At 30.0% G+C, this 13,065-nt stretch overlaps 1 protein-coding gene across 2 annotated transcripts in view; it reads right to left on the bottom strand.

Annotated features, from left to right (window-relative positions):
• LOC126744299 (pleckstrin homology domain-containing family G member 5) overlaps nt 1-13,065 on the bottom strand; it is a 171,620-nt gene that overhangs the window by 23,479 nt on the left and 135,076 nt on the right. For both annotated transcript variants that reach the window (XM_050451681.1, XM_050451680.1), the window contains 3 exons: nt 11,236-11,356; nt 6,212-6,322; nt 5,520-5,675 (listed from right to left, as the gene is read on the bottom strand). In XM_050451681.1, coding sequence (XP_050307638.1) covers nt 5,520-5,675; nt 6,212-6,322; nt 11,236-11,356 — 388 coding nt within the window. The remainder of the gene's footprint in view (nt 1-5,519; nt 5,676-6,211; nt 6,323-11,235; nt 11,357-13,065) is intronic.

The following is a 13,065-nucleotide window of genomic DNA, read 5'->3' as shown; positions in this document are numbered from 1 at the left end:
GACCAAATTCAAGAAACGCCTCCTAGCAGCCAAACAGTTTGACATAGTAAAATTTTGATAACTTTAATTTTTTTTTTTACAAAATTTGAGCTCATGACATCTTAAGTCATTTTTTTTCTATCTGTTCGAAAAATACGAGTTTTCTGTTAAAACAGTCGGAATCGCACCACACTGTACAAATTTTCAAAATTGTATCTGATCTAATTTTGAGTTACCGACACTTTGTAAAGTTTAAAAGAGATTTTCTTTATTTTAAAATTTTTTTTTTATCAAAATCTAGTACAAATTTGGCAAAACGTTTAAATAGGTGTCAAATTAAATTGTACAAAGAATATGGGTGCACATTTTTAAAATTATATCTGATGAACTTTTTGACTAATGGACATTTTCAATTCAAATTTTAAGAAAAAAAAATTATTTTTTCAAAAATATGTTTTTTTCTTAAAATATAGTATAAATGTTGAAAAATGCTCAAACAGGTATTCAATCAAATCGTCTAGAGAATATGGATACATATTTCTAAAATTGTATTTTTTGTATTTTGTTCCAATTTTTTTTTTCTAAATTTCGTACAAATTTTGAAAAAACGCTCAAATAGGTGTTTAATTAAATTGTCCAAGGAATTTTTGTACAAATTTTCAAAATTGTATCTAATCAATTTTTTTGATTTATTGACAATTTCTCAGGCTTTAAGAAACATTTTTTGTTTCTGTACAAATTTGAAAAAAACGCTTAACCCTTTCTGTCCCAACGCCGCATATATATGTTTTTTAAAAAGTGGGTCTGTAGTCCCAGCCGCCGTATATATACGTTCAAGGTGTTATGGTCTCAATTTACCAAAGCCGAAAATATGCTTATAAAATTTTAGTGTCTAAAATTCATTGGTGTCCTAATGCCGTAGAAATATCTCCGAAAATTGTTCCCAAAGCCGCAAAATGTTGTCACCTAAGACAGGTCATGCGGACCCACTGCCGTATATATTTGTTCACTTATTTAAGATATGCTTCTTTTCAAGGGGCGCTTGAGGTTTAAACAGTACATAAAGACCAAACGCCATCGTTTTGGAATAAAACTTTTTCTAATATGTGACTGCGAGACAGGATAACTCTGTTCCAAGGTCTTGGAATATCAGGCTCAGTAGTAGCAACTCTTATGGAACCGTATTTGAATAAAGGCCATAACCTGTATACAGACAATTGTTACACTAGCCTTACTTTGTGTACACTGTGTCCCAATTTGGTTGTATTTGCAGGTTATCTCTGTTATTTTTAAAGATAGAGATGTGCGGTTTTCGCAAACCTGTGTCACTTTTTTGTAAAACTTTTATTGCCGCAAACAGAATTGAGATACCTTTTTTTGTTTCTGAGATACAGGGTGAAATTGAAAATTTTCACTTTTTGACGACTTGCTCTATCTCACGAACCATATAAGTTATAAAAAAAGTAAAAACTGCTATGGATAGATAATTTTAAATAAAATTCAGAGGCGTAAACAAAAATTTTATTAAAGGCATTATTTAAGAGATATGACCCAAACTTGCATTTTTTTAAATGGAACACCCTGTATTTTTTCATACCAATAAATTGCGCTATTTTTTCCGATTAAAATGATATATAACACTTGGTATCTTAAGTCATGATAAATGGCCAAAATATGCAAAAAAAAACAAATCATAGCGAAAAAAACATTAGTTGGCCATGAAACAGAAAAAATTGAAGTTGGCTGTTTAAAGATGTCAGTATGAAGCTGTCAATAATTGTTTAGAATTTATTTATTTCGAACGAAAGTTTTTAAGTAAATATTTTAGTATTTTTCTTAAGGGATAGAGCGTAATTTTTAAAAATGACTAATAATTTTGAAAACAGTCACAAATATGACATGATAGCTTGTTTTATTGAGTGCCAAGAAAATAGTGACAGGGCATCCGATTTGTATTTAAACAGGTATGTGTTAGTGTCGTTACCTAATATTTGCTATTATACTTAAAACAATTTTTATAAGATATCCTGAAAGGCGTCAACCAAACAAGTCTATTTTTCGGAGAATAAAAATGAGTTTGATTAATAATGGAGCATTTACAAAGCCAAGAAATAAAAATTACCATAGGCAAAATCAGGAAAATAATGAAATTGCGGTTTTAGCAAGTGTTGAGGCAAATCATTCAAATTCCTGTCGAAATATTGAAACTAATGTAGGAGTGTCAAAGAGTCAAACACAGCGAATATTAAAAAAATATAAATATAAACCATACAAAGTTAACATAGTTCAACAATTACATCCCGGGGATGCGCAAAGGCGAATAGTTTTTTGCAATTGGTTTTTAGAGCAAACTCGAATTGTTCCAAATTTTGCCAGAAAAGTTATATGGTCCGATGAAGCATATATAAGTTGCACTGGAATTTTTAACCGTCATAATAACAGGCATTGGTACACTCAGAATCCATACTTATTACGGGAACGCCAACAACAGGGCAGATTTGGATTTAGTGTATCATGATTTATTTTGGGCACTAAAATAAAGTATGTTTTTTATGAACACACTCTAACAGCAGCCAGATATCTGGAAATATTGCAGCGGATTTTACCAGAACTTCTAGATGAGATACCGTTGGCATTTTTAAATAGCATATATTTTCAGCAAGATGGGGCGCCAGCTCATAATTCTCAAATAGTAAGGCCATTTATAATCGAGACATTCGAAGATCGATGGATTGGTACCCACGTTCCAAATAGGTGGCCAGCTAGATCACCGGATCTTTCTGTTTTGGACTTTTTTGTCTGGTCTTTCTTAAAAAACAAAATTTATTTAAATGTGGTGCATAATTTGCAAGAACTTCAGGATGCTACAGTTCAAGCCTTTGAAGCCTTGCAAGCAAGGCCGCTTATTATTTTAAATGCCTTGCGGAGAATAACAACTCTATGCCAATTATGCGTTCAGGAAAATGGCAACCATTTCGAGCAATTTAATTAGTTTTTACAAATTTTTTTATAGGACTGTAGAATTAATAAATAAAAAATAGCTTGTTAAGGTTCTTTGTTAAATTTATTCAGTTGTTACAATATTTTATTTTAATAAAATTGCTTAAAACAAGAGTTTTTGTATCTAAGACTTTTAAATATTATATAATTAAAACGTTTTTATATGGTTATAAAAACTTCTATCACGGTATGATTGACATCTTTAAACAGCCAACTTCAATTTTTTCTGTTTCATGGCCAACTAATGTTTCTTTCGCTATGATTTGTTTTTTTTTGCATATTTTGGCCATTTATCATGACTTAAGATACCAAGTGTTATATATCATTTTAATCGGAAAAAATAGCGCAATTTATTGGTATGAAAAAATACAGGGCGTTCCATTTAAAAAAATGCAAGTTTGGGTCATATCTCTTAAATAATGCCTTTAATAAAATTTTTGACTACGCCACTGAATTTTATTTAAAATTATCTATCCATAGCAGTTTTTACTTTTTTTATAACTTATATGGTTCGTGAGATAGAGCAAGTCGTCAAAAAGTGAAAATTTTCAATTTCACCCTGTATCTCAGAAACAAAAAAAGGTATCTCAATTCTGTTTGCGGCAATAAAAGTTTTACAAAAAAGTGACACAGGTTCGCGAAAACCGCACATCTTTATCTTTAAAAGTAACAGAGATAACCTGCAAATACAACCAAATTGAGACACAGTGTACATACCTGCATAAATATAAGACTAATTCCTGCGGGACAGTCTGTGCTAATCGTAAAGAGATGCCCAATTTAACTCAAAAATTATCTAAAGGCGAATCTATCTCGATTTGTGCCAAAAATCTGCTTTGCGTGAAATGTATAGGTGTGATATTATGATGCTGACTACTTTTCATAAAGATCGCATGGTAACGTTAGACAAAGTAGATTTCAGGACCAAAAACCAGCGGTTGTTATAAATTACAACGAAAATATGGGTGCAATAGATCGATCAGATATGATGTTGAGTTCCACGGAATGTGTAAGAAAGACCACAAAATGGTATAAAAAGCTATTTTTCCACATGGTTGAATTGTCTCTTCTTAACGCACACGCACTCTATTTGATCCAATCTTCAGAAAGACTACCTCTTGCAGATTATCAACTTACCATTATAGGGGCACTTTTTGATAGGTAAGTTTGTATTTTTTTTTTATTGTGCACTTATTTCTTCATCTTGTTTCAGACATAAACATGAAAAAAACAGAAGTGTAAACCCTTTAACCAAGAATCCTCAAAGACTCAAAGGGCGACAATTTCCTAGTGCAGTTCCTGATAAGAAAGTGAAGCGATGTGTCGTTTGTAGCCACAGAAAAGACCAGAAAAAAAAGCGAATCGAGATACATGTGTGCAGGATGGGGAGTCGGACTTTGTGTAGTGCCATGTTTTGAGGCGTACCACACAAAAGAAAACTTTTAATGTTAATTTGCATTACATTTTATTTTTAAGTTGTTTCTGCGCTCTGAGTACTTTTGAAAAGAAATCGTTTAAGTTTGTTAAAAAAAGCTCATTAAATAAACGTTGTTTGGTCATTTATTTTTTTATTTATATGCGACGTATATATAAGGCAATGGAAAAACCTTAGCATGGAAAAACCTTTGGGATTGAGGGACCAACATGCAAATTAAGGCCCGAGATAGAAAGGGTTCAAAATAATTTTTCGGGAAAAAATGTGAAAGTATCTCTAAAAAAATACGGTTTTCAAGAGATTTTAGAGAAAAAAAGTAATAAAGTGAAAAAACAATTATAAAACTAAACAAGAAAAATGAGAATCATAAACAAATTATTAATAAAACACTAATAAATGGGTGAATAACGGTTGGTAAAGCGACACTTATAGTGTTTTTGATAAAAACCGAGAGTATAAACTAAATTTTTCTTGCACAACCCAATTTTTTTAACACTTAAAAAAATTGCGTAAAGTAGAAATACGTAATTTAACTGAGACACCCTTAATCTATCATTATCTCCCTTTCTTACCTTCTCGAGGAGAAAAAGATATATGACACAAGGAAAATAAAAGAGAATGTATCATACCTTGGAGGTCCTGCTGTCTTTCAGTTCGAGGTGAGCCTCTAATAACAAATGCAGTTTTCTTTCTCTACATATTTTAAAAAACGCTTTAATATTATTTAAAAAAAAAATTTAAGAGTATCTATAAACAACTACGGTTTTTAAAAATATTTTTAAGAAAAAAGTAATAAAGTGAAAAAACAATTATAAAACTAAACAAGAAAATTGAGAATCAATAACAAATTATTAATAAATGGGTGAATAATGGGTGGTTAATGGGTGGTAAAGAGACACTTATAGGGTTTTTGACAAAAACCGAGAATATAAACTAAATTTTTCACGCACAACCCAATTTTTTCAAAGACTGTATAAAATTACGTAAAGTAGAAATACGTTTCACTTAACTGAGACACCCCTAATCTATCACTCTCTCCCTTTCTTACCTTCTCGAGGCGAAAAAGATTTAGGGCACAAATAAAATAAAAGAAAATAAATCATACCTTGGAGGTCCCGCTGTCTTTCAGTTTGAGGTCGCCCTCTAATAACAAATGCCGTTTCCTTTCCGAGGGACAGCCCAACATCGGCCGCGTGAGATCCAACTGCGTAAACGACTTTTCCTTCTTTAACATTCTTTCGATGTCGTCGTCCTTGGATTCCTGCAAGAACAAGAGCGACAGTTAATTAATAAGGGAAACTGGCATAAAGAGAAGACACTCGAAGACGAGACCCTTTTTTTTTCGCACTTTCATTTGACGTTTTTTTATTTCGTTTAAATAGAGAGCGAAAAAAGGGGAAATTGTCTCGAGTTAGGAATCCATTAAAACATACAGTGATGTTAAAATATTCAATTTAAGGCAAATTCAATCCTGAAAGTTAATGCCCAATAACAATATTAATGTGGAAATTTGAAATTCCGATCTTTTTGTCTATCCCGGCTTTGGTATGAAAAGAGGTTCTCGTATCCGGTATTAATTGGAAGCGGATTTTCATTTTTTTTACTCGTCCGGTTCGTTTAAGGGACATTTTTGAAGTTAATCACTAAAGTAATTAACTAAAGCTTTCAGGATGCGATTAAAGTATTTATTTTTAAGGGGTTTTACTTGAAACTTTCTAGGGAGTAAATTCCTCTAATAGAATCACTGAACAGATTTTAAGGATTTCCACACAAAAAAAAAGCCTGAAAACTACTTACCACGACATCGTAGCTCTCGATCCTCGCGATGATTCCCTTCAGTCGCTCCTTATCTTGACGATGTTTCAGGCTCGAGTTGACGTTATTTACAAAGTCATCCACCAGTTTTATCTGAAACGGATCAGTTAATTTATCACTCAGAAAGGGAGGACGAGAATATTATTTTTGGCAATAGAATCCATTTATATTACCGAATATCCTTGCGATCGATCTTTCTTAAGGGAGGAGCTTTAGTAACATTTAAGACTTTCCGAAGCGATTATTCAAATATTAGCTCGGATTTTCAAGGGACTTTATGTAGTTTTCCAAGTTTTTTTTTGTTCCTTATTTAACAGGAACATATAATAGATTTATTAAAAAACTATGCCATTTCTCTGACACACTTAAATATTCTAATTGGTATAAAAAATAAATTAACTTGCTAGACAGCCAAAACATTTTCGAAATTATAATCTAGTTAACGAGCTTTTAAAACAGTTATGTTATATTATGTACAAGTTTGAGCCGTGACAAACACGGTAAATTCGGAAAATCGTTTTATATAAAATAACATTCGAGTTAATTGCTACCGGTTTCCCTCACCTCCTAATTTCTTGTATTAAAATGTGAATTCGAAACAGCGAAATTATGACAAATTACACCTCCGTAATGGAGCTTTGTACAGGGTGTCCCAAATTCGAGTCTCACCATTGGGATCTCGTAAACTAGAAGAGATACGAGGTCGGTTAAATTGAGGCAAAGTTGCGCAATTTGGTGCTCATTAAAACGCCCTTTTGAAATTCAAAAAATTCCGAATAGTTCTTATTACCGAAAAAAAACCGAATATTGACGATTTCATTTTTATTTTTTTTACGACTCTATTTGAATAGATAGTACAAAATTAATTACTTATTCTCATTGCTACTTTCTGGCCTGAGTTTAGCCTGGAATAATGACGTTTCTTTGACTCAATTTTCTGGAAATATTTTAAGTGAATTGATGCTTTGAATGGAATGCAATAACTGGAATAAAAAAATTTATATTTATATATGTCAGAAGATATAGAGGTTCAATTGCCTGGAATAATGAAAAAAATTATAATCTTTTTTAAACCCAGAGTTATGTATGTATATGCCAGGAGATGCAGGTTCAATTGCTTGTAAATAATGTTTTTTTAATTAAATCTTAACCCATTAGCGCCCAGTGTCATCATTTGAGGACGGCGCAAATGGATAAAGATAAAAAATGTGCGTGGCAATTAATTGTGTCCTAGACGATGCGGTGGCTTACTATTGGCCTTCTAGTAGCCCGTATTTCTCTTCATACGTCAATATATTTTGATTCGCGTCAAAAACTGCAGGTTTAGTTTTTTATAATCCCTATTTACATTTTTACGTGGAAATATTTTTTTTAAAAGGTAAGTTTATATATTATATAATTTATTTACTTGGTAATATGTATAGTCTCAATAAAATATAAATCTTGTCATATAATAAAAATATATATATATATATATATATATATATATATATATATATATATATATATATACAAGGTCCTGCAACAGTGCGTCGGTCTTCCATAAAGCCTAAAAAAAATGGTTAAAAATTTCTAACCTCTTAAAAAAAAGTTGGGACCTGAGACCTGAAAGATAGCTTCTTTAAGAAAATATTTAAAAAGGCAGAGAAAATATGTTTTTGCAAATCAAAAAATGCGCCTTGATGCATAGAATACATGTATAAAATTTCATAAAAATATCTACAATATTGTTTAAGTTATTAATAAAAAACTGATTTTTTTGAAAACTTTAACACCCTGTATCTCAAAAGTTAAGACGTTTAGGACATATGTTCTCAGGAACTTTTTTTCTTTAAATGGGTCCAGGAAATACCCCTTTAAATATTAGCACGTCTTTAAAGAACACCCTGTATATGTAGGCGTTATATTATAAATTTAAGAAACTTTACTATCATTTTGTAAAGGCACTTGCAGCTGTCCCTAGGCACTCGTTGATACTGTTTTTTATTTTATAATATATGTTTTTTTTTAAATCTTTGTAACATGCATTTTATACCATTATGGTGAATTAAGAAAACTCTTATTATTATTATTACTATTAATGTTTATAACTGAAAAACTAAATATTTCAGGAAACATATAGAACAAAGGTTTCCTATGAAGAAATATTCGAGCAACTTCCTTCAAAATTTAACAGATTTGCAAATCCTGAAATATGCCAGTGAGATATTCTAACTATTATACCTATTAAATCTCACTCTATACTATAAATTTTTAATTTATCAATCACTATATTTCATGATAATAAAGCATTGATTGATTTAACCCCTTCCGCACAAATTCCAAAGAACTATTCAAAGCAGATCCAACTAAAACTCCATAACTTCTCCATATATGTTACGTATCTCACTCAATTCATTGAATAGCGAATAGTTCACAAATTGCCAGAGGCAAGTGAATAGAGCCATCGACCCGTATAAAGTAACTCTAAGTCCTAACGATAGTACAGTCAATTTGGAGAAACTAAAAGGATAATTTTTATAATGTCAATCTGATCTAATCAAATCTTATTAACGTGCAATATCTCAAAAACGCCTGAGCTTAGAACAGAAAGTTAATTATGTTTTTTAACGTTGTACAACTTTTAAATCATCCTGATGCACACAAAAAAGGATTTTTTACCTAAAATATGAAAAAAATCTAATTTTTAACACCTTTAGTGTGGCTCAAAGACATACAACAATTTTTGTTCTAAAAATATTTTTCTGCGACTTTATAACTTTTGGGATTAAAGCGACGTTTGTCAAAATATGAATATGGTGATACTATTTTAATTTTAATATAGACTTACGTAATGTCGATAATCCCCTTACAATTTTGTTTTTGAAAATTACAGTTTTTACCGAGTCGTATATAAACCCATTAGAATAACAGACACAGTAAATACTTCTTCATAATCTTTTAAGTCTTTTGCAACATTTTGAATAAAGAAATAATTTTTTAAAAATAATAGTAATTTCTCAAAAAAAAATACGGTTTTTAAAAAGTTTTACAGAAAAAAAAAATGAAGTGAAAAAAGAGAATAAAATTAAACAAGAAAATTAAGAAATATTAACAAATTAATAATAAAATCTTAATAAATCCATGAGTTGGTATTTATAGTGTTTTAGATATACAAATATCGAGAATACAAATTGAATTTTCACAAAAAAATAAAATTCAATAGAAATTTCTTGTGTGTAAGAAATAAAAATTATTTTAGCTAAGCTCATGTTAATTAATAAGTTAATTATTCAAAAAATATGAGTCATATCAACTTCTGACCACCTCATATTTTAAGGTATATTACTAGTTAGAAAACCTAGATTCATCAAATATAGGAATATTAAAAAAGTTTATTTTTATTTAAATGCTTAATATAATCAATTTGAATCTAATTAACAATAAAATTAAACGTTTTTTTGATCTTATTTTAAACATTTTTAATAGAAAATTAGAGAAATTTAACTGTATGATCCCTTGGCTAAACAACGAGTTAATGCGGTAAAAAGTTGAAAACAATTAAAAACAACGGGGACTGGGTAAATTATACTAAACTTAGAAACCTTCCCTGGGTTACTATAAGAAGGTAAAATATGATTTATTTAAATTCAATTTATAATCAAAATAATCCTCGTCGAACTTAAAAAATAATATTAATATTTAAATAGCATATATTTAAAAATGACTTTTAAAAATTAATCCAGAACTCATTTATGGTTTTGAGATTGTTCTATAGAGTCAATTTAATTATAATGATGTTTGTGTACGGATAGCGGATGTAAAGCAACAAGTTCAGAATGCGTGTATACATAGAGCATTAATTGTAGCGTACTTGGTGTATTTAAAACATTAATGAATCCTATATCACTCTCATCAATTGGAGGTTAATTTGTCGCAATGCAATCCCTATAGTAGCTTTTTATACTTATACAACGCCTTTTTCTTTTACCTCAGATAGATAGGGACCTCTTTTCTGAACTTTCGGAGGATTTAATTCATGATCAAATATAAGAATTATTAATTTGCTAAGCAATACCAGTCTCGTAACAAATATACAGGGTGAGGCAATAATATTGCACGTAAATTTAAGGGTCTATTCCTTGGGTCAAAATATTGAAAAAACATCCTATAAAAAAAAATAGAATTACCATACGAAATTAGGCATAGGGAGGTGTTCTAAGGTGCTAAAGCTAATTATTTTTTTTTTGATAGTTTTGATGTCACTAATAAAGGGTGCCAGTTATTACATGTTGAATTTTTAAATGCAACAATGAAAACGACCATTTAATTTGGTCAATTTAATTCTCATAAAATCAAAGGTTTTTACAAAAGGGAAAAGTGCATTAATTAACACGACGTAAAACACAAACTAGGAGTAGAGGCTTTAGTGTTGCTGAAAGTATTGAAAAAAAAACACTTTTTACAAAATGGTTGCTATATTTAAAAACTGAAAATGTAATACGTGGCGCCCTCTATAAGTGACATCAAAACTATCAGAAAAAATTAATATTAGCACCTCAGAAGACCTCCCTATACATAATTTCCTATGGTGATTCTCTATAATATTTAGAAAAATTGAAAAAAATCAACGCCCTTGTATCTCCGCAGAGAAGCATTTTCGGACATAGGTTTATAGGGAGTTTTCCAAATATTTTGACCCAAAGAATACGCCCTTAAATTTTCGTGCAATACTCATGACTCATTCTGAATTTTTTAATGCATACCAATTTGCTTTCTTATATTTAGCTCAATAAAAATATGTTATTTAATTACAGATTGTTTTTCAGATATAATTAACTGTGCTTGATAAATAGCCTGACAGAAAGCTAGACTTCCCCAGGTATAAGTGTCCACTATTTTGTTTGTACATTATTATTTAAAAAACTGACTATAATATCAAAGGCATTATTTAAAGGCATTTTTAGGGCTGTACTATGAGTCTCAAAAAACAATTAATTCCAAAATAAATTTAAAAAAAAACTCACCATCGTATGCAAACTGTCCCTCTCGATGTCCTCGTCTGTGTTCTTGAGGATCGCTTTTAGCAACAGCCCGTATTTCGTGACTCTCTGCATTGGCTGAACCAGAATGTCCATAAGTCGTAACCTACGTAAGGAAATTCACTTTTTTTGCCTTAATAAAGTCAAACTTACAGGGAAAATATTTTAGAAGGAGGCCAATTTAGAGCGCGAGGTAGTTTCATATCGTCGTCTTAGGGATTATATTAAAGTTTTTTAGGTTTTTGATATATAAATGTGTGTTTTGCTTGAAACTTCGGGATTTCCTGTGGGAACAAGGGGTTTTTTTATGAAATGTAAAGATTGTTAAGTTTTTATAATATTTCATAGTTCAGAATGTGCAAGAGAGATAGGACTCGCTCGAATGTTGCTATTCTTTAAATCAAGTGATAATTAACATTCAAATTTGGATTTTATGTTAATAAGTAGATCCAGAGGAAATAAAGTCACTAAAAAATATCTAATAATAATAATAATCATAATATGCTTATTTGCCAAAGTTTACAATTTATCACAAATAGGCGAAAAAAAATCAAAGAAGTCGCCCTCATTGGCAACTTGTTAGTGATGTTTTTTTTTCCTTTTTTTTGTGTTACTACACTAAAGCTAATTAATTATAAATGTTATTTGGACATTTAGCATGATATATTTCTGGTTAGGTATTAGTCTTGCAATAAAAAGTCCTAAATTACAAACACAACACAATAACGTCTAAATTTATCTAAAATATTTGATTTCTTTTATGGTATTATATTGAAAAATTGATATACAGGGTGTCCAGGTTCATGTGGGAAATCTCTCGGATCCAGGTAGAACATCGAAAAATAATACCGAACGTTCCTATAAAAAAATTCCTACAGGCCTTCTTTACGAAGATACAGAACAGCCTCCTAAAGGACGCTGCTGGAAATTGGTTTTTCATAAATTACTTTTAAACTACCCGGAGAATTTAATACAAATTTTAGGTGATGAACACTATTAGGGACCTCTTAAAATGACTTAAAATACCAATTCTTAAAATACATTATAGTAGGTTCCCCCTTTGGATTTTTTGAGGTGGACTTTTTGGGAAAATTGAGTATAACTTTTTTTTGATAGATTTAAATAACAAGTTTTATAAGACTTTTTAAAAGCTTTTTGGGCGATTTATCAATTTATAAAACAAAACTTTAATTTGGTCAAAAAAAAAATGACATTTTTCACTGAAAAATTTCCCAATACTTCAAAAATCCTCCATAACTTCTTTATTTTAAAGTTTACGACTAACCATTACTTAATCTGATTGGTTTTATTTTTTAATAAGGTTCAAATGCTAAAAGAAAATTTTTCATATTCTCAGTAGTTTTCGAGAAGATGAAGCAAAACTCTTAAGAGATTTTTCCTAATTTTCTGGAAAGTTGTTGGACTTAAAAACAATTTTACTGAAAAATTTTCCAAATCGTTAAAAATCCTCCATAAATTCGTTATTTTAAATTTTATGACTAAATACAATTTTATATGATTTATTCTATTTTTTAATGAGATTCAAATGCTAAAAGGAAATTTTCTATATTTCCAATAGTTTTCGAGAAAATGAGGCAAAACTCCTAAGAGATTTTTTCCAATTTTCTGGAAAACTGGATATAACTTTTTTTCGGTAAATTAAAAAAAAACGTTTTATAAGACTCTTTTAAAGCTTTTTGAGAGATTTATGAATTCATAAAACAAAACTTCAATTTATTAAAAAAAAAATTCAAACTTTTCACTGAAAAATTTCCTAATTTTTCAAAAATCCTCCATAACTTCTTTACTTTGAAG

This window comes from Anthonomus grandis, chromosome 13 (assembly GCF_022605725.1).
Source record: "Anthonomus grandis grandis chromosome 13, icAntGran1.3, whole genome shotgun sequence".
NCBI classification, from domain to species: domain Eukaryota; kingdom Metazoa; phylum Arthropoda; class Insecta; order Coleoptera; family Curculionidae; genus Anthonomus; species Anthonomus grandis.
The sequence above is the reverse complement of the archived record's forward strand: the minus strand, read 5'-3'. Positions and strand labels throughout refer to the sequence as shown.